We start from the raw sequence: 25,651 nt of genomic DNA, 5'->3' as shown, positions 1-25,651 counted from the left end.
AGACTTTCTGCTGCTGCCCTGGACAACATTTCCTTCAACCAACACCCCCAAACAACGGACTAACTTTGTATTCACCTTTACCACTGTGGGTTGCGAGACCCTCCAGTGTGCAGTCTGGCTTTGAGATGTACCTTCTCAGTACATAACTTCATGTATTTCTTTAGAAACTAGCAAAGAAAGTGATATTTAATCATTAAGGAGAGTTGAGTTAGAATAGGCAAAGTAAGGCAGAAGAGAGCACGGACCTCGAGGGGCCTGGCAAAGGTCATTCTGTTCATGACCTGGAATGATCAACAACAACTTGCAATTATATATCACTTAGCACAGTAAAACATCCCAAGGCACTTAACAGGAGTATTATCGGACAAAACAACATTGACGCCAAGCCAGAGGAGGAGATATTTGGACAGGCATCCAAATGATTGCGCAAAGAGCTAGGTTTTAAGAAATGTCTTAAGTGGCTTTTCAGGAGGGAATTCCCAAGCTTAGGGTCTCTGCAGCTGAAGGCAAGGCCTCCAGTGGTGGGGCAAAGTCAATAAGTGATGAACTAGAGGTCAGAGTTGGAAGAACACATTTCTCAGAAAACTGTAGGACTGGAATAAGTTGCAGAGATATAAAAGGGACAAGGTCATGAGGAAAACAAAACACAGGAGGTATTGGTGAACTTGGAGGCAATTTTGGCAGTGAGCACAGGGGTGAGTTGCACCTGTTGCAATAGGCCATGGATAGCAGAGATTTGAATGAGCACAACAACTTTAATAATCTTTATTAGTGTCACAAGTAGGCTTACATTAACACTGCAATGAAGTTACTGTGAAAATCCCCTAGTTGCTACACTCTGGCGCCTGTTCGGGTACACCGAGGGAGAATTCAGAATGTCCAATTCACCTAACAAGCACGTCTTTCGGGACTTGTGGGAGGAAACTGGGGCATCCGGAGGAAATATACGCAGACACTGGGGGAACATGCAGACTTTGCACAGACAGTGACCCAAACCGGTAGTAAAGCAAATTAATAAAGATGTCTGGGAAGGTGACGTGTTGCAGCTGCGTTATGTGGGAGCTGGTGGATCCCAGTGGGATTTACAGCAACCATATCTGCGGCTCGAGGAATTTCGGTTAACCAGCTGAAGGCTGAATTACTGACACTGTGATGCGCAAGGAAGGGGGAAGTTACCTGGACAAATTCTACCAGGAGGCAGTCACACTGCTTCGGCTGGGGTCTTCTGTCCATGGTCAGGGACAGGAGGATGTGACTGAATGAGGCAGATATAGGGGATCGAAGGACGGCATGGCTGCACAGTGGTTAGCACTGTTGCCTCACGGTGCCAAGGGCCTGGGATAGATCCCGGTTCCGGATTGTGGAGTTTGCATATTCTCCCAGTGTCTGCGTGGTTCACACCCCCACAACACAAAGATGTGCAGGGTAGGTGGATTGGCCAGGCTAACTTGCCCCTTTGGAAAGTAATTTTTAAAAGGTATAGGGGATCAATAAGATAGTGGAGGAGCCACAGGCTTTGCAATTCCCCAACAGGTTTGAGGTTCTTGCAGCTCATACGGATGAGTGAATAAGAATGCAGTGATGGTAGAGAATAGTAGTCGGAGGAGTAACTGTTCTCCACAGCAGAGAGCACAAATCTAGATTGTTTTATTGCCTCTCTGGTGTCAGGGTTTCTGGACATCTGCTCGAGGTTGGAGAAAAGGTTGCACTGGGATGGGGAGGATCCAGTCGTCATGATCAACATAGGTACCAACACCACAGATAGGACCAGGTTCTGCTTAGGGAGAATGAATAGCTAGGAGCTAAAGCAAGATCCCAAAAAGTAATAATAGAGAGTTTAGGCTCAAAAGATTGGCGTGCGAAGAATGGGTTTTGATTCATGGGGCCTGGCAGTACCGGGGTGAGAGCTATACAATTGGGACGATTTACACCTGAACTGCGCTGGAACAGTGTTCTGGCATGTCCTGTAACTAGGGCGGCAGGGAAAGCTTTAAACTAAATAGTGGGTGGGATGAGGGATTAAGTGAAGGAGGATAATTTAAAGGGAAAAGTCAAGCAAGGTAGCAAATCAGATAATAATATTTAGAGCATGTTCAGAAGGCACAGTGTAGCACCAGAGGGTGCAACAAACTAAAGGCTCTGTAACTGAAGGCGCACACCATTTGTAACAAAACAGATCGGTAATCGGCTTATTATGACCTGATAACCATTACAGAGATGTAGCTGCAAAGTGACCACGGATGGGACCGGAATGTTAAGGGCACACAGCATCTCAGAAGGACAGGTAACTAGGAAAAGGTGGTGGGGTAGCTTTGTTAATTAAGGGTGACCCTTAGTATAACAATGTGACATTACCTTCTTTTAAAAAGGACAGAATCTAGCACCAATTCGAGAAAAGAAAAGACTAGTGTTTTAAACTTAAATAAAAGAGCATGGTGACAGCTGGTTGAAGTGAACTGGGAAAGTGGTAGGTCAGTCGAGATGCCATGGCAGATATTTAAGGAGACATTTCATAACGCTCAGCAAAGATACATTCCAATGAGAAAGAAAGACTCTGTTTTATAAGCCATCATTACAACTGCAAAGTCTGGGCCAATATCTTAACATTTTAATAATGGAGCTCCTTCACTAGAGGGCCTCATGGTAAAGTGGAATAACTCTGTCTATGAAACAGAACTGCAAAGCTGCACGTCATTCCTGTCAAAATACCGGGACATAAATTTATCTCTAGGGAAGTGGAATTTCGTAGCTGAAAGTCCATTATTCACAAATTAAATGCAAGAGATGAAGATCAATATGAGCTGTGTAAACGTCTAGGGGCTCACCCATTTTACCCAATATTTAAGGACTTATCAATAAAAAGACAGAAATAATGAAAATAACCAAAAAGAGAACAAATAGAATCCATTTCACACGGTTTCTACTTATTCCAAATTTCTTTCCACTTACTGAAACTGTCTTTATTGTATGAATTCAGCCTCATATTTTCATGGAATCCCTACAGTGCAGAAGGAGGCCATTCGAGTCTGCACCGATGATCACCGATCAGAGAAAACTACCCTTGCCCACTCCCCAGCCCTATCCCCGGAACCCCACCTAACATTTTGGACACTATGCGGCAATTTAGCACAGCCAATCCACCCAACCTGCACATTTTTGGACTGTGGGAGAAACCGGAGCACCCGGAGGAAACCCATGCAGACTCGGGGAGAAACTGCAAACTCCACAGTCACCCAAGGATGGAATTGAACCCGGGTCCCTGACACTGCGAATCAGCAGTGCTGCCCATGTAAAGCAAGTCTTTGAATTCTTAATCAATAGCAGGGGAGGCCAATCTTTCGAAGTTCAAGAGCCTGGGCAAAACAAAACTTATACATCAATAAATCTACAAGTTCTGTATCCAGGAATGTTAATTGGGAATTTCACTAATGACAAGTGTTATCAGGCCAGGAAGTTTGTTTCAGTTTATTCTGCCCACTGAAAATTTGGATTCTTTCTATGAGGGACTGCTGCATTGTTAAAGGTGCCCAACTTTTTGTACTGTACATTTTAGTGCTTTTGGGAAGAATCCTGGTTTTATCTCGTGTTTATCGAGATTTAAGGATGAGTCCAAAATCAAAACAAGGCCCGTATGCCCCTTCAAGGTGGCCAAACATCTTTGAATACTATTGAGCAGCATAGATAGCAGAGTTAAAAAAGGTGAATGTTACCATCACTTTGAAGTTAATGAGCAAAGTTTAAACATAAACACTGATATCTCAAGAAGGAACAAGAAAACTTACTTCTATCGTGGGATCATACTCATCTACAAAATGGTTCTGAATAAGTTGGATCGTCAAAGCACTTTTGCCTACGCCACCAGCTCCGACCACCACCAGTTTATACTCGGTCATCTTTCTTGATCAGGGACCGACCTGTGTACGGGAAAGACCACATTATTAGCGGCATTGGAATAGCAGTAGACGTGGCCACACAATGGTGGTGTTATTGGGCTATCAACCCAGCAAATAAGAGCTCAAACCCCAAATTTTAATTCCGTTCTTGAGAAATAAAACTCTGGAAATACAAAATTGGTATCAGTGAAAGTTAGTGAAGTTGCTAAATTGTGGTAAAAAGAACTGGCTCATTCATGTCCCTCAGGGAAAGAAACCTGCCATCCTTCCCTAAACTGACCTGTGGGAGACTCAAATTCCACACTAACATGACCGGTTCTCAGTTGTAATGCTGAGGATACCAGTCAGGGACAGACTATAAATGCCACTCTTGCCAACAACAGCTACACACCAAGGAAAAGTCCTTTGGGACTTCTCCGCCATTTAATTAGATCATCATGATGACATGCAACCAACACAAAAACTCAGGTCAAACCAGCAGGATATATTAAAACTGATCACCCAATACTATAAACTGTGCAAGCTTATTCAGCAAATGCTGCGCTAGATGAAGGTGTCAGCCATGGCTCACTGGCGCTCACTTACCTCAAGAGGTTTTTTTTTTTTTTTTTAAATGTTTTTATTCTCCATTTTCACATTTTCCTTCAAAATGTACACCCCACCCACAGACAGTAAACGGTAACAAACACAAAATCAATCCCCTTAACAATAACAACGATCCCATCCCATCCTCCCGCCACCCCAAACAGCGGCCCACCTGTCAATATATGCATCCAATAAAACAAATCCTCCCACAAAACACAAAGGAAAAAAGAAAAAAAGAGGAGTCCGGGACCACCCATGGTCACCATAGAGTCCACTAACCCCCCCCCCCCCCCCCCCCCACCACACTCACGCTGTCCAACCTCTGAAAGAGTACCGTACATGATACCCAAGAGTTGTAAACCCCCCCCGCCTCTTGTAAAACTCCTCCCCCCAAATTTCCACCCCGGCTAGACCACTCGGACCCTGTTCTGCCAGACTCCGATGGCCGCAGCCTCTCACTCCCATTCACTGGCCAGCTTAAACCGGCCAGCGTGGAGGCCCCCGCCCAGGTCCCTATCCCACCTCCCCGGCCCCAGGAAAGCCCAGAAATCCCCTTTCAGCACACAAACCCTGCATATACACCTACACCCCAAAGAGCCCTCACTTCAAGTGAAAGTCCCATCACTTCCCTTGTCCAAATATGTACAACCTTGGCTCCTTTAGCCCATACGCCCGCACGCAGTGAAACAAAAAAAAGAAAATACAGTCATGAGGTTACATCGGCACATGGCCATTTCTCAATTTATCAGTTCTGCCACAATCCTTCTGCCTTTGCAAACTCCTCTGCTGCTTCCGCCATTCCAAAATAAAAGTCCTTGAGCTTGTAAGTCACCCTCAGCTTCGCTGGATATACAATGCCGCACTGCACCATGCTAATATACAGTGCCCTCTTCACCCAGTTGAAAGCAGCCCGGCTCTCCAGCTCCACCGTAAAATCCTGGTATACACGTATACCAGCTCCAGCCCACTGCACCACCGCTTCTGCTTGGCCCAGCACAGGACCTTCTCCTTCACACTGCACCTACGGAAGCAGAGTCACTACTCTTGGCGGCTCACCCGCCTTTGGTACAGGCCTCCACGACCGATGAGCCCGATCCAGTTCATATCGAGAGGGATCCTCCCCCCTCCCCCAATAGTTTCGCCAGCATCGTGGCAAAATACTCAGACGGCCTCGGTCCTTCAACTCCTTTGGGCAGCCCCACAATCCTCAAATTCTGCCGCCTGGATCTGTTTTCCAGGTCTTCCATTTTTCCTCGCAGATCCTCGTCAATCTCCATCACCTTCCACAACTCCTTGTGTGGGGATAGGGCAGCACGGTAGCATGGTGGTTAGCATAAATGCTTCACAGCTCCAGGGTCCCAGGTTCGGTTCCCGGCTGGGTCACTGTCTGTGCAGAGTCTGCACGTCCTCCCCGTGTGTGCGTGGGTTTCCTCCGGGCGCTCCGGTTTCCTCCCGCGGTCCAAAGATGTGCGGGTTAGGTGGATTGGCCATGCTAAATTGCCCATAGTGTCCTTAAAAGTAAGGTTGGGGGGGGGGGGGGTTGTTGGGTTACGGGTATAGGGTGGATACGTGGGTTTGAGTAGGGTGATCCTTGCTCGGCACAACATCGAGGGCCGAAGGGCCTGTTCTGTGCTGTACTGTTCTATGTCTATGTCCTTCCCCATCGAGGTAAGCTGATCACCGTGCTGCAATAATGTCTCCTCCGCTTCCTTCAGCGCCTCCCCTTGCTCTGCGCTCGCCCCCGCCACCGGGGAAATCGCCTCCTCCACCAGCACACTCAAAACCTCCCCCATCTCCTTCCTCATTGTCTCCATGTATTTTGTAAACTGCCTTTTGAATTCCGCAGCCATCACCTTGGTTATTTCTTCAGCCGTAAGCAATGCGGCCTCCAGCCTGGTGCTCCAGCCTCCATTTTCTTTACCGACCCCGCGGTGACCTTTCTACCCCCCGACGGACTTTCAGCTGTTTTCACGGACGTTTTTTTACTGGTCCTCGACATATCCCTTCCCTGTGCTTTCTCCTGACCTTTACCACCTTCGCTGCCCCTAGGACCAGGCGTCAATCCCCGACAATGCTGTTCCCAAAAGGGAGCCCTCCAACGCGCGGCTGCCTCCCGCCCACCGTCACCGGAAGTCTCCTTACCGCAAGAGATTTGAGCTCAACATCAAACTCACACACATCGGAGGGGGTTCCTTACTCTTAGATGAGACATCAAACCAAGGCCTAACCTGCCCCCTCGGTTCGATGCAAAAGATTTCACGGCTTTGCGGCACTATTTTGGGAAGAGCTGGAGATTTCTCCTGGTGGCTTGGCCCATTTATATTACAAGCAACATCATATATATATATATATTTTTTTTTAAATGACCTGCCTCATGGGGCCTTGATGAGAGCAAATTGGCCTTTACGTAACTCCAATGACTATATAACACTTTGGAAAGCCCCCCTGTCAGAAAAAGCATAAGTTCTTTCTTTAATGAAAACTCCCTTCATCTGTGAAGTAACTACATTGATCAACAAGATTTGTCCTCAACCAAAGCAGTTTCATTTGAGACAAAAGTCAATTCTATTTTTGTAACACAATATACCAGAATCCATGCAAACCATGCCCTTCAACTCCCACTATGTGACAATACAAAAGAAATGATTACGACAGCACTCATGAGCTACAGCTTGATCTTTAATCACTGCCAGATATCATTTATGCGTCACAAAAAAAAGACAGAAGGCCGAATTATTCCATATCACAAGATTTCCCAAAGCAACTTTGAGTTATCATTGAATTTCAGTACTAAATTATTGAAGTAAATAACTTTTTTAAAAAACTAACAAGTGTGTAATGTTGATGGGCATGTTCTTGAATTCCCGGCTATTCACGTCATTAGTTAAAAGGTTGGCAACAACACCAGAAGTGTTCTCGGACTTGATCACAAGACAGACTCCAGTTTTTCAATTATCCAGTCCCTCCCAGAGACTGAAATACCAACAGAGAATAAATAAACCGTAGATCAAGATTTGGATTTTTTCCCAAAAAGTAGAGTAAAACCCTGGAGAACTATTTTGACCTGTGGTTACGCAGTTTGGGTAGGGATAGCACAAGAGTGGAGGGGGGGAAAGCAGACACGCACACCCTCCCAGAGGTGGAGACACACATGCCTCAGAGTAAACACCATGGAGTACGCACACACACACACACACACACACACACACGTTTGATCTAGGAGAAACAATATATGGAGCCTCGTCAAAGCTATCTCCCAATGGTTTAATACAATCAGGTATTTTGAGACAAAGTTAAATTGCCCCATTGAATTGAACTGAGCAGATTACAGACATGAAATTAAGTCAATTTAATTTTCAGATGCAGTGCCTCAGCCATGTGTATATTTATAAAGAGATTCTGAGTAGGTGCAGTTCAATTGCAGGAAGGGTTGGTTTGTATATTCCTGCCAGGAATATTCCTACCCGTCCGCCCCAATTCCCAGAAAACCACAGTCAAAACCCAGAGGAGAGCAATAAGCCACACCTAAATGGAACAAAATTCTACTGAAAATACTTGGGGAGTGTCACAGTGACAGATGGTGCTTAAAAAAAAAATGTCTGTAGCAGTTCAGATTACTCAGTGCATCAGACACCAGAACTTGTTTCATTTCCAGCAACCAGATACACAGCCATTCAGCTCCTGTCGCCGGTTTTGCCATTCCATAAAATGTTGGCTGACTTGTACCTCCTGGTGAAACTATTTTGGTTCTTACCAAAAAGGCCAATAAGGAAATTAGAACAAACTAGTTCCCACAAAACAATTTAAATTCTTGCTCAAGTCATATTCAAAAATAAAGCAGCAACGTGCCAACAGTAATCTGGAGTAACAGTGGAGCTCTCAGAGCATGCATATTCAATGACCAAGACACTTTGTGCAACAGAACAAGAGGCCATTCATTTCATTCCATCTCATTGATGTCAGCTCTCCAAAGAATAATCCAGTCAATCCCATTCCCTTGCTCTATCTCCATAGCCCTGCCAGCTATTTCCCTCACATGATCACCATTCCAGTGTTCACAGACTCTCACAATGCTCCCAGAACCTTTTAATAATCTGTCAAGACCTTTCTTGCAATGCTCCCTAGGCCCAGGACCTACCCCAACACTCCCAAGATCCCACATCACAGTCACCCTAAACCCAGCCACAGTCACCGTAAACCCAGAACTATCTGAAGTACTGCTAGGTACCGAGATCCATCCTAGTACAGCCAGACTTCCTGGTGCTCCCACAGCCATATATTCTGTTAAAACTACTTGGCGTAAAAACTATTCCTTTGATGCCCTCTATTAAATATGGGTAGTGTGAAAGATATCAGTTTGTGTCAAAAGTCCTTTACCCTGCCTTTCCATGTCGCCTTTCTTTTTGTCATAACTCTCTCGGTCACAGTTGAAACACTAAAGTTACAGAAATTCCTGAACAAAGACCAAAAGCTATCTGGTTCACCAACTACCATCCTGTACTGCATGATACAAAGATAACAGCAGGCCCAAAAGGCCTACTCCTGCGTCCAATTTCGATGTATAACGAAGGTGTGAAATATCATGACAATCAATCTCATTCAATGAGTCGAAGGCAGACCCAGACACAAGGCAAGGGAAATCCCAGTAGAACAGAGCTTTGGGGACCATAGGTTTGAGGTTACCTGCTCTTCCAAAGCAGGTTACATTTCCCATACATCATGTCTCAAATTACTAACATACTGCATCTTAAAATTATATTTTCATAACAGTATTCGCATTTGAATGAATCAAAACAACCCATCGCCACCACCTCCCCTGACAGCCCATTCCATAGACTGACCACTCACTCACTGGAACATTTATTACTGGCTTGGAGGGACTCAAAGCCCCCGAAGTTGGAGGCCTGGTTAACCAACATGGCAAGCATTCGCGGCCTGGAGAAGATTAAGTTTGCCTTGAGAGGGTCAGTGTTAAGGTTCGCCCGGAGGTGGCAACCATTCATCGACTTCTTTGTGGAGAATTAATCGTCAGCGGGGGGGGGGAAGCGTAGAATAGGGGGTTAAATAGGCGGGTCTTGGAGGGACAGGTGTCAGTGTTTGCACTATGTTTATTGTTCTTAGTACACTGTTTTTATACTGTTGTTAGTAATGCCAAAAAAAACCTCACTAAAATTGTTTGTTTAAAAAAAACAAGGCGGATGGTGCTGCTTTACCATCAACATGACCCACCTCAAAGCTTCTAAGTCGAGTTGATGGCCCAGAGCGCCCTGTCACAATGGAGCCTGATCTGATGTAGCCAGGTGGCCTCAATGCTACTTCTACATTCCTCCCAACCCCCGTTGCTACCTGAATCCTGTCTTTTAAAGGTTTCCTACCATCCCTTCAGGTGCTTTCAAAAAACTTTGTAAAATGTGTCAGACCAAGAATGCTGACGCAAGAGTGCAGACTTGACGACTACAGGACAGGGAGGTGTCCCTTGGGCATCAGTTTAGATGGCGGAGTCATGTCTTAAAAACAAATTCACCCAGCATAAAAGTGTGTCTGTAATGGGTCTTAACACTTAAATATAGGCCACCGCCGCATAAAACTCTTCTAGGCTTTGAAGAGGATTGATTGGGGCAGCAGGGTAGCATGGTGGTTAGCATCAATGCTTCACAGCTCCAGGGTCCCAGGTTCGATTCCCGGCTGGGTCACTGTCTGTGTGGAGTCTGCACGTCCTCCCCCTGTGTGCGTGGGTTTCCTCCGGGTGCTCCGGTTTCCTCCCACAGTCCAAAGATGTGCGGGTTAGGTGGATTGGCCATGCTAAATTGCCCTTAGTGTCCTAAAAAAAAGTAAGGTTAAGGGGGGGGTTGTTGGGTTACGGGTATAGGGTGGATACGTGGGTTTGAGTAGGGTGATCATGGCTCGGCACAACATCGAGGGCCGAAGGGCCTGTTCTGTGCTGTACTGTTCTATGATTCTGGACTCTTGCCTCTTACAGCATCTCCATCCATTCACAATGCCAAGCACCCACATCTCACACCCCAACTCTCTTCATTGTATATTGATTGTTTAATATTAAGCAGATGGTGGGGGTTAATTGGAGGTGACAACTTGACAAACACAAACTGTGGTGTGGCTCTGTTCAGAGCTGTATGCCTGTAATATTCAACTAAATAAGCAAAATCCAATACTATCCTTCAGCAACCAACATTCCAGACTGGAATATCCTCTGCTCTCTCAACTTTCTATCCCCTAGCTACCACCACCCTACCAAATCACCAATCATCACAATAGTCCTCAGCAACCTACTTTCTACAGATACCACATCCACCAACATTTTCGTCCCAGTAGTCCCCCTCTACCTAATACACCCAAACTTTGCCACTGGTATTCTAACCTACCACAGTCCACCCAGTCTCTCATCATTACCACACTTAGCACTCCACCCATCAAACAGCACTCCACCCATCAAACATGTACTTACAAATTTGACAGAACGGTCACGGTTTCAGTTTCCACTGAAATTGCTGTAGTGATATTTTTAGGGAGGTGTACTGTAAATTATTTTTAAAGGGGGTGCTCCCAGATTAGGTTTCATGTCCCTTGCCAAAAAAAATTGAATCGTAGCTACTTAATCCGACATTAAATATCTTCCAGTTAGTGTATGGCTTTGTGCGAATAAACTCCATTTAGTTGGACTGTAAACAGTGCAGAAGTGTTGGAAACCTATTTACATAATAATAATAATAATCTTTATTAATGTCACAAGTAAACTTACATTAACACTGCAATGAAGTTACTGTGAAAATCCCCTCGTCGCCACACTCCATCGCCTATTCAGGTACACAGAGGGAGATTTCAGAATGTCCAATTCACCTAACAGCACGTCTTTTGGGACTTGTGGGTGGGAACTGGAGCACCCGGGGGAAACTCGTGCAGACACTTACAGACTCCGCACAGTGACCCAAGCCGGAAATCGAACCCAGGTCCCTGGCGCTGTGAAGCGACAGTACTAACCACTCGTCTGCAGTGCTACCCATGAAAATATCCATGATGTACAAAATCGCACTTTTAGCCAAGAAGGTACTGCAGTATTGGTCATATCAGTGATGGAACATTTGATTTATCTCCGATCTTACTTCTCTCTCCATAATTTTAAACCAAATGTTAGGACACTTACTTTAAATAACTTTGATATAACATGATTCTTTTGTCATTTTAACTATGTTTCTCTACTAATATCACCAAGTCATTGCAAACTTTATGGGTCGAGGGGTAAATAGCGGCCACAACGTCAGGGAAATGTTTTTGCTCTTAGAAGAGTCCTGCAGCATTATTTCAGTGTCTTCCTGAGAGGGGAACATGAATTGTAGCTTCTCATTAGCCGAATGTTGCAGACTGGTATACCCAATATACCAGTGTACATTCAGTTATATCCTGTACATACCAATAATTAATGCAAACCCAAAAGGTACCCACACTTCCTGCAGTAGTCTAGTAAAAACATTTAGACATACGTGTTTAGTGACCACAAAACGGCAGCCATTGCTATATATAGCTCACCAGTACATTCTGGCTTCAAAAGTCTGAAGGAATGTAGGAAAATACTCCAGAGACTTGAACACATAATGCAGGCTGACAATGGGGGAGCTGTCATCCTGTGGAAGAAACAGTATTTTCCTTTCTGCCCTCTCAGGAAATAATGCTGCAGGACTCTACTAAGAGCAAAAACATTTCCCTGACGTTGTGGCCGATATTTACCCCTCGACCCATAAAACAGAATCTTGTCGCACATCTCACTGCTGCTTGTGGGATCTTGCTGTGCACACCTTTCCCACAATACAAACGTAGCTACACTGTTACTTAATTGGTTGCAAAACAATTTGGGATGTCACGAGGTTGTGGGAAATTCTATAAATATAAGACCTTCCCTTATAGGGATAATTAAACAGCCCATCCACTACCCCATCATATGGACCACCACAGGATTTCTGCAGTTTACTTCTTTTAAAGTGGGGGTACAACTACAAAGATAATTCACTGCAGGAAACTGGAGACTGAAGCTGAAATAGGGGAATTTTTGTATTTTACGATGTGAAATTAGGAAAAAATGGATTTTAAAGTTTGCTTCAACCAGTGACAAGGGTTCCATTCTTCATTGTGCAGCCAGTGAGGTGAATAGGTCAGCATTCCCGAACAGAATGTAGTTTTCTATTCTTTCACAGGATGTGGAAGTCACTGACTTGGCCTATTTGTTGCCCATCCCTAATTGCCCTTGACGAGGTGGTGGTGGTGGTAAATGCCCTTCTTGAACAGCTGCAGGAAGGGCGGGACAGTGGCACATTGGTTAGCACTGCTGCCTCACAGTGCCAGGGACTCGGGTTTGAATTTGGCCTTGCGCGATTGTCTATGTGGTGTTTTCACGTTTGCCCTGTGACTGTGTGGGTTTCTCCCGGCTGCTCCGGTTTCCTCCCACAGTCTAAAGATGTGCAGGTTAGGTGGATTGGCTATGCTAACTTGCCCCTTAGTTCCCAAATGTTAGTGTAGTTATGGGTTTATGGGGGAGGGGGCCTAGATAGGGTGCTCTGTCAGAGGGTTGATATAGACTCGATGGGTTGAATGGCCTCCTGCTGCACTGTAGAGACTCTATGATTCTATGTAGTGTAGGTACATCCACAGGTAGGGAGTTCCAGGATTTTGACCCACCAACAGAGACGGAACGGTGAATATTTCCAAGTCAGGATGGTTAATTCATGGGACGTGGCCGTCGCTGGCGGGGCAAGCATTTATTGTCCATCCCTAATTGCCCTCGACGGGGGCAGTTAAGAGTCAACCACATTGCTGTGGGTCTAGAGTCACATGTAGGCCAGACCAGGTATGGACTTCCTTCCCTCAAGAACATTAGTGAACCAGATGGGTTCTAACAACAATCGACAAGGGTTTCATGGTCATCATGAAACTTTTAATTCCAGATTTTATTGAATTCAAATTTCACCATATGCAGTGGTGGGATTTGAATCTGGGTCCTCAGAGCATTAATCTGGGTCCCTGGTCAACGAGTCCAGTGACAATACCACTACGTGGAGATGCCGGCATTGGACTGGGGTGAGCACAGTAAGAAGTCTTAAAACACCAGGTTAAAGTCCAACATGTTTGTTTCAAACACTAGCATTCGGAGCACTCCTCCTTCCTCAGGTGAATACCACTACATCACCGCCTCCCTGCATCTGCTGTCCCTTTCTTAGGTGGTAGAGGCCGCAGGTCTGGATGGTACTGTCAAACGGGTATCAAGGAGTCTCTGCAATGCACCATGTATATGTGCATCGGTGGTGGCAGGAGTGAATATTTATACTGGTGGAGGGGGTGTCAATCAAGTGGGCGTGCATTGTCCTGGATGGCAGTGAACTTCTTGAGTGTTGCTGGAGCTAAATGCATCCAAACAAGTGGAGAGTATTCCACTGCACTTCAGACTTATGGCTTGTAGATGATAAGACAGGCGGGAGGTTACACGCCAAGACTTCCCAGCCTCTGACCTGCTCTTTTAGCCATTGTATTTATTTGACTGGTCTAGTTCAGTTTATTTTCAATGACTTTCAATTGTTCTGCATTACAAGCCAGCTGTTCAGCCCACTCTGCTAAACCAGCCTCAGGAAGACATCAGGAAGAAGGATGTCCAAAACCCAAAGGAAAGCCGCCGTGAAAAAGAGTGAAAGTTTGCCGCCGAGTGAAAGGATCTGCCCAGCAACTGGAAGGATGGCGGAAGCTGGGTCGCTGGGTGAGGCTGCACTGTTCACAACAGAAAGGATGACTGAGGTGATGGCCTTGGAACTTGAAAAACAGTTCGCAAAGCATATGGAGATGATGAGGAAGGAGATGATGGCAGCATCGAAGGTGCCGGTGGAGGAGACTATTGCCCCGGTGAAGGTGGCAATGTTGAGGGCATTGGCTGAGGTGCGGGAGCAGGGTGAGAAATTGCAGGGAGTGGAAGAGGCCTCATCGCAACAGTGATCAGCTCACCTCGATGGGTGAGGAGCTGCAGAGGGTTTGCGAGCCAAAGTGGAGGATCTGGAAAACAGATCTAGGCGGCAAATTCTGAGGATCGTTGGCCTGCCCGAAGGAGTGGAGGGCCCCCGAGGCTGACAGAGCATTTTGCCAAGATGTTGATGGAGCTGCTGGGGAAGGGGGGAGATTCCGCTCAGTATGAACTGGATCAGGCTCATAGGGCGTGGAGGCCTAAACCAAAGGCGAACGAGCCGCCAAAAGCAGTGACTACTTGTTTCCATAGGTACCACGTGAAGGAAGTCTTGAGTTGGGCGAAGCAGACGTGGGGGGTGCAGTAGGCTGGAGTTGGAATACGTATATATCAGGAGTTTACTGTGGAGTTGGTCAGGAGACTGGCGGCCTTCAGCCGAGAAAAGACGGCATTGTATAACAGCGGTGCGCAGTTCGGCACAATGTACCCAGTTAAGTTGAGGGTGACCTACAACTCCAAAGACTTTTACTCGCGATATTTGGGGTTGGGGTGGAGCCGGGAGTGCAGGAGGCGAAAGAGGCCGATGTTTTGGCCTTTGCGTCCCTAGTAGCCCGGCGGAGGATCTTGCTGCAGTGGAAAGATGCGAGACCTCCGAGCGTGGAGACCTGGATTAATGACATGGCGGGATTCATTCAGCTGGAGAGGGTCAAATTCGCCCCGAGGGGGTCGGTACAAGGGTTCTTTAGGAGGTGGCAGCCTTTCCTCGACTTTCTGGCTCAACGATAAGGTACTAGGTCAGCAGCAGCAGCAACCCGGGGGGGAGGGGGATAGTGTTTAAGTTAATTTGCTTATTGTTAATTTATTTTGTGGTTTATTGGGTTTGGGGGGGGGTTTGTTATATGTGTTGTTACGGGTGCCGGGGGGGGGTGTTTATTATTGTTATTATTGTTCTGTTGATATATATTTTTCAAAAAATTCCAAAAAAAATTTTTTTTTTTTTAAAACTCCAAAGACTTTTATTTTGAGACTTTGTAAGCGGAGCAGGCGTTTGTGAAGGCAGAAGGACTGGGACTGAGGATTGGTCTTGCACTGAGGGTGGAGAGGGGGGGTTGGTGGGAGTGGATGATTGTATGGAGCTCTATTTTTTTTTTAAATTGCATGTCATTATATGTGCTGAATGAGTTGAAGTTGCCTATTTGGACAAGGTAGGAGTTGGGATGTTCTTTTGCAATGATGGCTCTTTGGGGGTTTACACTGGGGTCGTGTGTTGAAGGGGTTTCTTTGTTTTCCTGGGACCATGCGGGGGGCGGGGAGAGCAGGGGCCTCAACACTGGCTAGCTCAAGCTGGCCAGTGGACGGGAGTGTGGTGGGGGGAGGAGCTGCAGCCATCGGAGCCTTGTAGAACAGGTTTCGATGGGCTCGAAGGTGTGAAACATTGGGGGAGGGGACTGATACTGGGTGAGGGTTTTTTTTGAGGGGAAGTAGATGGGAGGATTCTGGGGGGGGGGGGGGGGGCTGTGGCTCGATGGTAACAAAGGCACGGGGCGGGCCAAGTCCAGAGGGCTGGGCCCGGAGTTATGATGATGGTGGTTAGGCGGGGCGGGACAGCTGAGAGAACCCTGGTTAGGATAGTTCGGTAGAATGTGAGGCGTTTGTTGGAGGAAGGTTTTCAGTGTCATCTCAGGGGTAGTGCTCGTGAACTAGGAACCAGGGTCCCTGGAAGCCATTTTCGGGGTGGTCGGACCGGTTCAGGCGGCAGGCAGGTGCGAGGGCAGGTGTTTTTAGCCTTTGCTTCGCTGATTGCCCGTAGGCGCGTCCTGTTGGGTTGGAGGTTAGCTCCTCCATCCTGTGACACGGCTTGGCCGGGGGGTGGCGAGGGGACCTACTTGAATTTCTTTGACTCTCGGGAAGGTGAAGTCTCAGCTGAAGGGGATAAAGGGTTTCATAATTAATGGGGATTGTTTATTATGCACTTCCAAGAACTGGTTCCCATTGGACATGGGGTGGGCGGGGAGGTGGCTGTATTGTTGTCTTTGGTTATACTGCTTACAGATTAATTGCTAATTTGTGTTTTTTACCTGGAATGTACGGGTGGATGTTTTGGTCTGTATACTGAGCAGGGGGGTAGTGTGTGTGGGGGATTGTTATTGTATTTGTTTTTGTTTGTTTTTTCTTTGATTGTTTATTGATGAAAGGAGGAGAATGAAAAGGGTTTTTTTAAAAAAAAGAAGAATGAAAGTATTATATGAAGTTGCAGAACAAATCAGGACATCCTTGATCGCAGATAAATTATTGTTTCAAAATGTGAGCAGTTCCCGGATCGATGATGAGCAATCACTTTATTTTATCGCTTCCCAGCTGTCATGGGACCTATTGTAGACAGTGGCCGTGTGGACTAATGGAAATTATTGCATCAGGTTCCAAATTCTTTCCGCTAGTTGTACCCCTCTTTGGCCAAGCCCAAAACACGTTCCATATCATTCTGTTTCTAATCACAAATCGCAATTAAAAGCAAGAGTGGCATAAAGGGTGGGATGAATGCATCCCAGAGTGCTAAAAGAGATGGCTAGGGAAATTGCAAATGCACTAGTGATAATTTACCAAAATTCACTAGACTCCGGTCCCTGCGGATTGGAATTAGCAAACGTGACACCACTGTTTAAAAAAAGGAGGTAGGCAGAAATGAAGGTAATTATAGGCCAGTGAGCTTAACTTCGGTAGTAGGGAAGATGCTGGAATCTATCATCAAGGAGGAAATAGCGAGGCATCTGGATAGAAATTGTCTCATTGGGCAGACGCAGCATGGGTTCATAAAGGGCAGGTCGTGCCTAACTAATTTAGTGGAATTTTTTGGGGACATTACCAGTGCAGTAGATAACGGGGAGCCAATGGATGTGGTATATCTGGATTTCCAGAAAGCTTTTGACAAGGTGCCACACAAAAGGATGCTGCATAAGATAAAGATGCATGGCATTAAGGGTAAAGTAGTAGCATGGATAGAGGATTGGTTAATTAATAGAAAGCCAGGAGTGGGGATTAATGGGTGTTTCTCTGGTTGGCAATCAGTAGCTAGTGGTGTCCCTCAAGGTTCAGTGTTGGGCCCACAATTTACATAGATGATTTGGAGTTGGGGACCAAATGCAACGTGTCCAAGTTTGCAGACGACACTAAGGTGAGTGGTAAAGCAAAAAATGCAGAGGTTGACGGAAGTCTGCAGAGGGATTTGGATAGGTTAAGTGAATGGACTAGGGTCTGGCAGATGGAATACAATGTTGACAAATATGAGGTTATCAATTTTGGTAGGAATAACAAGAAAAGGGATTATTATTTAAATGATAAAATATTAAAACAAGCTGCTGTGCAGAGAGACCTGGGTGCACTGGTGCATGAGTTGCAAAAAGTTGGTTTACAGGTGCAACAGGTGGTTAAGGCGGCAAATGGAATTTTGTCCTTCATTGCTAGAGGGATGGAGTTTAAGACTAGGGAGGTTATGTTGCAATTGTATACGGTATTAGTGAGGCCACACCTGGAGTATTGTGTTCAGTTTTGGTCTCCTTACCTGCGAAAGGATGTACTGGCGCTGGAGGGTGTGCAGAGGAGATTCACTAGGTTAATCCCAGAGGTGAAGAGGTTGGATTACGAGGAGAGGTTGTGTAGACTGGGACTGTACTCGTTGGAATTTAGAAAGATACGGGTGGATCTTATAGAAACACATAAAATTATGAATGGAATAGATAGGATAGATGCGGGCAGGTTGTTTCCACTGGCGGGTGAAAGCAGAACCAGGGGGCATAGCCTCAAAATAAGGGGATGTTTATTTAGGACTGAGTTTAGGAAAAACTTCTTCACCCAAAGGGTTGTGAATCTATGGAATTCCTTGCCCAGTGAAGCAGTTGAGACTCCTTCATTAAATGTTTTTAAGATAAAGATAGATAGTTTTTTTGAAGAATAAAAGGGATTAAGGGTTTATAGTGTTCAGGCCGGAAAGTGGAGCTGAGTCCACAAAAGATCAGCCATGATCTCATTGAATGGCGGAGCAGGCTCGAGGGGTCAGGTGGCCTACTCCTGCTCCTAGTTCTTATGTTCTTAAAACAGGTCACGGTGAGTTGGCAGCAGCTGGGTCAATGGCAGCAATTGATACTGGAAGAGGTCGGTGGCAAGATATCAGAAATTCAGTGGAAGGTTGAGGGCAGGAAATGAAATGAAATAAAGCTGGATAGGCAGGCTACAAGACATGAAACCTGATTGGAGCGAGATCCTGAGGACCAAGCACCCTCACCTGCCATATTAAAGGTAAACAAAGGTCATCTGCCATGTGTCCCAAAGTTCAGCCAGTTGGGAAAAGTGGGTCTCGGGGGGGGAAAGAAAGTTTGAGAAACCTAGATCTTGCTGGTTTGATTCATTACTTGACCAAATGGCTAAAGTCGGGCGGCACGGTGGCACAGTGGTTTGCACTGCTGCCTCAACAGTGCCAGGGACTCGGGGGCTCAATTCCGACCTTGGGTGACCGTGTGGAGTTTACGCTTTCTCCCTTGTGCAGGTGTCCTCTGCGAGCTCCAGTTTCCCCTCAGTCGAAAGAAATGCAGATTACGTGGATTGGCCGTGCTAAATTGCCCCGTGTGTGTGTCTGGGGATGTGCAGGTTAGGTGGGACAAAGGAGTTATGGGGATAGGGTAGGGGAATGGGGCTATGGGGTTATGGGGATAGGGCAGGGGAGTGGGCCCTTTCAGGGGGTCGGTGCAGACTCGATGGGCCAAGTGGCCTCCTTCTGCAGTGTAGCAATTTTATTAAAATCAAGCAATTGCTGCCTGCAGTTTTTGAAATGTTAAACTGCGGCAGATTGACGACAAATGGATACTTATAACCTCTCAAAGGAAAGGGAGAAAGCAAGTAGTATTCAAGTGTTAACACCTCTTTTCTTGCAATCTGTTAAAATCTCATTGTTTACATGAAGGAGATGGTTGTAGGTCCTTAAGTTCCAGCTCTACTTGATCAGCTTCAGTTTCAGCAGGAATTCCATGAATAAAGTGTAATTCGCACAGTCGACATCTGGGAGGTCGGCAAAAAGGCTAATTTGACAAGTTCGCTGATCAAGTGCCGAATGACATGACTATTATGGACCAATTCCAGTTTAATGTGGTGATTCAGTATCTTGTTTTATTAGAGTGATGAAGCACAGAAGGCATTATTCAGCCCACTGTTTTGTGCCTACTATTTGGACAAAGCTATTATTTGGCACCATTACATCTGTACGGTGGTTTATAGAACACCTACAGTGCAGAAGGAGGCCATTTGGCCCATCGAGTCTGCAGCAACCCTCTGAAAGACCAAGGTCAGCTGCCCCACCCTATCCCCGTAACCCCACCAAACCACCACATCTCTGGATACGAAGGGGCAATTTAGCATGGCCAATCCACCTAGCCTGCAGAGCTTTGGACAGTGGGAGGAAGCTGGAGCACCCGGAGGAAACCCACACAGACAGAGAATGTGCAAACTCCCCAGTCACCCAAGGCCAGTATTGAAACCGGATCCCTGGTGTTGTGAGGCAGCAGTGGTAACCACTGTGCCTAGGTTGATCCAGGTTATGGGGGGATTTTAGAAAAATGAGAAGCGACTTTATTGAGACATAGAATTCTCAGAAGGTTTCACAGGGTAGATGCTGAGAAGTTGCTTCCCTTTGTGAGAGTCCAGGGCCAGGGGCACAATCTCAGAGTAAGGGGTCACCCATTTAAGATGGAGATGAGAAGGTGCTTTGTTTCATTACTTGACCAAATGGCTCAAGTCGGGCGGCACGGTGGCACAGTGGTTAGCAGTGGTAGCACTGCTGCCTCAACAGTGCTAGGTACTCGAGCTCAATTCCGGCCTCGAGGCAAGAGAATGTGCGGAATTATTTACCAAAGAGGGCTGGAGAGGCTGGGTCCTTAAGTAGGGTTCAAGGCAGATATAGACAGGGAATCAAGAGTTATGGGAATAAGGTGGGAAAGTGGAGTTGAGGATTATTAATTCAGATCCATCATGATCTCATTGAATGGTGGAGCAGACTAGATGGGCCGAATGGTCTATAATCTGCGTTTTGGCAAGTAAACCTGGCTTGCAGTTTTGGCTTGCAAGTACAGGTGCAACTACCCTCTGAAAGGGTCACAATTTCCAAGAAGCAATGTTGCACAACTGGAATCAATTGTTAATCCTGACATACCAGCCCATACATTGTACTAGCCTTGGCTCCAGTGGGAGCACACTTGCCTTGCCCAAGGCAGAATTCATGGGTTCAGGTCCCATTTCAAAGACTTGAGAATATAATCCAGACTGACACGCCAGCCAGCTCAACACTGAAGGACTGTTGCACTTTTGTTTCGAAGAGACATTAAACTAATTGAGTTGAAAGTAAAAGGATCCCATGGAATTAATAGAAGAGCAGTCGAGATCTGCCTGGCCAACATTCATTACTCAAGAAACACTTAAAAACGGTTGATCGAGTAATTTATCCTCTTGTTGTTTGTGGGAGCTGACAGTCTGCACATTGGTCGCCGTATTTCCTACATTACAACAATAGCTATTTTTTATTGCTGTGCATTGTGGACAGCATGATGGCACAGTGTGCAGCACTGCTGCCCCACAGCGCCAGGTACCTCCATGGATTACCAGCCTTGGATGACTGTCTGAGTAAAGTTTGCCTCGCTCGCAGTGTATGTGTGTCTTTCCTCCGGGTGCTCCGGTTTCCTCCCATAGTCCAAAGATGTGCAAGTTAGGTGGATTAGCCAATGTGTGGGGTTTCAGGTGGGTGGGTGGGTGGGGGTACTAGGTCGAGTGCCCTTTCGAAGAGGGTTGGTGCAGACCCGATGGGTCGAATGGCACTGTCGGGATTCTATAGATTAGCTGTTAAATGCTCTGGCATATTAGAGGCCATGAAAACACTATACAAGTGCAAGCCCTTTCCTGCTTGGGTTGGATAAGGATGCAGGTTTTGATTCATACAAATTGTGTCTCAAGACCTAGATGCTGGATGGGAACTGTGCAAATCGCTGCTTGGAGTTTAAAATGGGAAGGTGCCACATCAGATGTGAGAGAATACATGGCGTGGTGCTGCTTCACGGCATCGAGTGCCCGGGTTCGATCCCAGCCCGTGTGGAGCTTGCACGTTCTCCCCGTGTCTGCGTGGATCTCACCCCCACAACCCAAAGATGTGCTGGGTGAGTGCATTGGCCACACTAAATTGCCCCTTAATTGGGTACTCTAAAATTTACATTAAAAGAAGATGTGGGAGAATAGACTGAATGAGTACTTTAAGGAGTCAGTGCTCAGTTCCAAATCAAAATCACCTTTACAAGTGTGGATAACATCATGAGCACAGTAAAATAAGAAAGAGATGAGGCATATAGAATTCTATATTAATGTTAAAGATTTACAGAACAGCTTCAAATCCATTACGCAATTAGGCAGATGAATAGGGAATGAAGGTTAAATATAACATGTGTAAAGCGGTATTGTGATTAGCTTAATGTGGCTAATTTGGCTCTTTTTTTTAAAATTCACTGCCAGACACACCGGTGTTGATCATGTGACCTCACAAAGGGCTGAAGAGCCTGCTCCTAGTTTCTATGTTTCATTCTCAGTGTATACATGTGAATTTTAACCTGTGTGCATTTGCTGGTTAAAAAGCAGAGTGTGCAAATGTTTTTGGTGGTTGAGTTTCTCACTCCTTGATTCAGGAATGGTGGGCGATTCTTACTAAATATGCACACAAAATACACATACCCGAATTGAGAGAGTCTGTGAAAGATGTTTGACGAAAATTAGTGTCATTGTAACCTTTTCCTGTGGCTAGTCAACAATTGCTATCGCTCGCCAAAATATTGTGGAGTTGTAGTAAACAATGAGTGAAGTAGAATTAAAACGGAGACCTGCAGAAATAATAGATTGAACAGTGGAGAAAGTAAATAGAATACTGGGATGTATTCAAAGGAATGGTTCAATACAAATCTGCAATTAGGACCCCAGGATGTACCGAGTGTTTTAGAGTACAAATGCATTCAATTCTGGCTACCATAGCACAAAAAAGGACAGACATCCATTGAAGTAGGTAAGAAGCAGTCACAAGAACAATTCCAAATAAAAAAGGGACAAGTTGTGGAGAAAGATCAGGGAAGCTCAGCTACTATGGTCCAGAGGAAAGGGGAAAGAAAGCCAAACAGTTAGGATCAAAGTTCATAAATTGAAGCAACTGAAGAGTACATTTGGAACATAAACGTTACAGAGCTTTATTCAAAAGGGTACAAATTGTTTGGAATAACCAGCAGCTGGTAGAGTTAAGTCATTAGAGGCATTCAAGGTGCAGTTGAATGAGAGGCTGTCAGAGTTAGATGGCGATATGAGCTCCAGTCAAATAACCTCTTCCCATCCTCAGCTGGACATCAGCACCAGCGTTCAACCCAGAATTCAAAATCCATTGCATTTGAGGTACTTGATGAGGTAACAAGGTGCAATTGTCGCTGTGACCTTTTCAAACAGACCAAATTATCCTGCCAAGCCCACCTGACAACAAAATGATAGTGCCAGAGGAAAATCAAATAGCAAGAAATGTCAAGTTATGGAAAGAGAGTTAGCCACAGAATTTATGTTCTTGTTGTTTAAATTGTAATAGTGGTAGTCTCACAGAAGAGCACATCGGTAAATTGACTGAGAGCTCCTGCTCCAAGAACATCTCAGGAAATCTGACAGAATGGTGGGTACTGTGCAGTAAGTAAAGATAGACTGGAGGGAAAGGACAAGTTATTTTTTTTTAAATGGGAGGTACGGCAGTCGCTTTGGAGTAGAATAGCAGAGGACATGGAGGAGAAAGGCCCCCTCGATTAGGGAAGTCGAGGGACCATGCAGTAAGTCACCTAGAACTGAGTGTAGGTACAGAGGATTATCCAAATAGGCTTGGGTGAGATTGCAGGCCTATCGACATTCTGACTGCACGTCAGCATGCTCGGAGTGAATAGCGACTCTAGGGAAGTCAGAGATAATATTACTTACAAAATCACTAAATTATTCACTTTCAAAAATATAAACTTGTTTCTTGAGGTTTTTAAATTTGCCTTTTACAAAATCCAGACAATGCAGAAGGACATCACTTGGTCCATCCCAGAGGGCATTTAATAGGGAATTACTGTGAATTTGGAGTCGCATGTCGGCCACACCTGGTAAGGACAACAGATTTCCTCCCCTGAAAGGACATTAGTGAACCAGATGGATTTTTTAAACGACAAATGGTTTCATGGTCAACATTAGACTTGTAATTCCAGAATTTTACTGAATTCAAATTTCACCATCTGCCATGGTGGGATTTAAACCAGAGTCCCTAGAGAAATACCCTGGAATACAAGGCCGGCGGCAATACCACTACACCACTGCCTCCTATGCACATCTTTGGACTGTGGGAGGAAACCAGAGCACCTGGAGGAAACCCACACAGACATGGGGAGAATGTGCAAATTCCACACAGTCATCACCGATATTAGGCGCTGTGAGGCAGCAGGGCTAACCACTGTGCCACCCATGGGTTCCAGGAAAAAAATGGTCTCTTTTCTATCACACTGAACTATTGTGACATTCTTAATAACAAGCAACTCAAATTGGGGCATCAAATTTGAACTAAAGCAATCATGGTGTATCTTTTGAAAGACATTTTTGATCTCCTGTCTGATATTTTACTGTGGAAACTATAACAAAAACACTCACATTGTTTTGAGATTAACTTTAACCAGTTGCCATTTTGCCTAAATTTGATGTTTTGAAAAAGCAGCCTCCAGAACAAAACAACACCTCATTTTTGCAACAGGTTGGGCCCCTAAGTGAGATAGTGTTGCGGTTTGGGAACTTTTACGTGGAAAGGGAAGTTGATGATGGGAAGAAGAAAGGACAGGTCAGACAAAATTAGACGGGGTGAATAAGCCATTTTTCAGCCTGGGCACAATGGAGGCAAGAGTGGGGATTTTGACAAGGCTGGAGGGAATGAGGGGCTTGCTTGAGGAAAGGGCAAGACCAGACACAGCTGCAAATGCTGCACATACCTCCCTGGTTCTTTGAGCAGCCAATATGGTGAAATGTGTAGTTGGGGCAGAGTGGCCATCAGCAAGACGAGATAAAGTAACTAAACTAGTGAGCCACTCACAAATCTTTTCTATTTGATGAGGGATCTTTGAAATCAAGAACTGCCACCAGTGTCATGACACTTTAATCTGACAGCCATCCTCTAAATAACTAGATCAAGGAGCAGGGTGGCCCATGGGTTAGCACTGCTGCTTCACAACAGCACCAGGAACCCAGGTTCGATTCCAGCCTTGGTGTTAGAATTTGTACGTTCTCCCAGTGTTTGCGTAGGCTTCCTCCAGGTACTCTGGTTTCCTCCCACAGCTCAAAGATGTGCGGGTTAGGTTGCAGGTTAGGCCATGGTCAAAATGAATGGAATGGTGAATGGAGTTGCGATGGTGCAGCCATGATTTGATTGAATGGCGTAGCAGGCTGGAGGAGCTGAATGCCTTACCCCTGATCTGAATGCAGTAGTGTGAGCTTTTTTGACGGCACCAACATCAATTTTAGATGCACAGTTGACTGGTTTTGGTCACTTAAAAAAAATCTGAACAGCACTTTTTCTTTTGGTGTGATAGCCAATTGTGATGCGATATCAAGAGTCAACAGGCATCGTAGATTGACTTAAAATTTCAAGCGCTGGACAAGACTGAATGGACAGTTGGGATTCAAATGGGATTTTAAACAATTTGACTTTAACTGATTTGTTAGTCCTGCATGTACAAACATCCCAACCCTAAGCAGTCTTCCAGATTAATTACCAATCAGAAAAATGGTTAAATGAAAGTGTATGGCAGCACTTTATTGGTTGGGTCGTGTTATGGGTCTGTGGAGGAGTGAGCCTAGTGAGGGTGGTCTTTCAGAGCGTCGGTGCAGACACGATGGGCCAAATCGTCTCCCTGCACTGTAGGAATTCCATGATTCTATGATATTCACTGGTATAAAATCGGACTTGAAAGTCATGATGCATTTCAGTGTTAATCATATCCATTTTCTAAGTACTTTCCAAACGTAGGGCGGCATGTGGCGCAGGGGTTAGCACTGTGACTGCAGCGCTGATGACCCAGGTTCAAATCCTAGCCCTGGGTTACTGTCCGTGTGGAGTTTGCACATTCTCTCCATGTCTGCATGGGTTTCACCCCCA

At 45.6% G+C, this 25,651-nt stretch overlaps 1 protein-coding gene across 4 annotated transcripts in view; it reads right to left on the bottom strand.

Annotated features, from left to right (window-relative positions):
- Positions 1-25,651, bottom strand: part of LOC119973258 (GTPase KRas) — an 83,681-nt gene that overhangs the window by 13,851 nt on the left and 44,179 nt on the right. For all 4 annotated transcript variants that reach the window (XM_038810995.1, XM_038810993.1, XM_038810992.1 and 1 more), the window contains exon 2: positions 3,783-3,914. In XM_038810995.1, coding sequence (XP_038666923.1) covers positions 3,783-3,893 — 111 coding nt within the window. In that variant the 5' untranslated portion in view covers positions 3,894-3,914. The remainder of the gene's footprint in view (positions 1-3,782; positions 3,915-25,651) is intronic.

Source organism: Scyliorhinus canicula, chromosome 11, assembly GCF_902713615.1.
Source record: "Scyliorhinus canicula chromosome 11, sScyCan1.1, whole genome shotgun sequence".
In the NCBI taxonomy this organism is placed as follows: Eukaryota; Metazoa; Chordata; class Chondrichthyes; order Carcharhiniformes; family Scyliorhinidae; genus Scyliorhinus; species Scyliorhinus canicula.
This window is presented reverse-complemented; position numbering and strand designations above follow the sequence as displayed.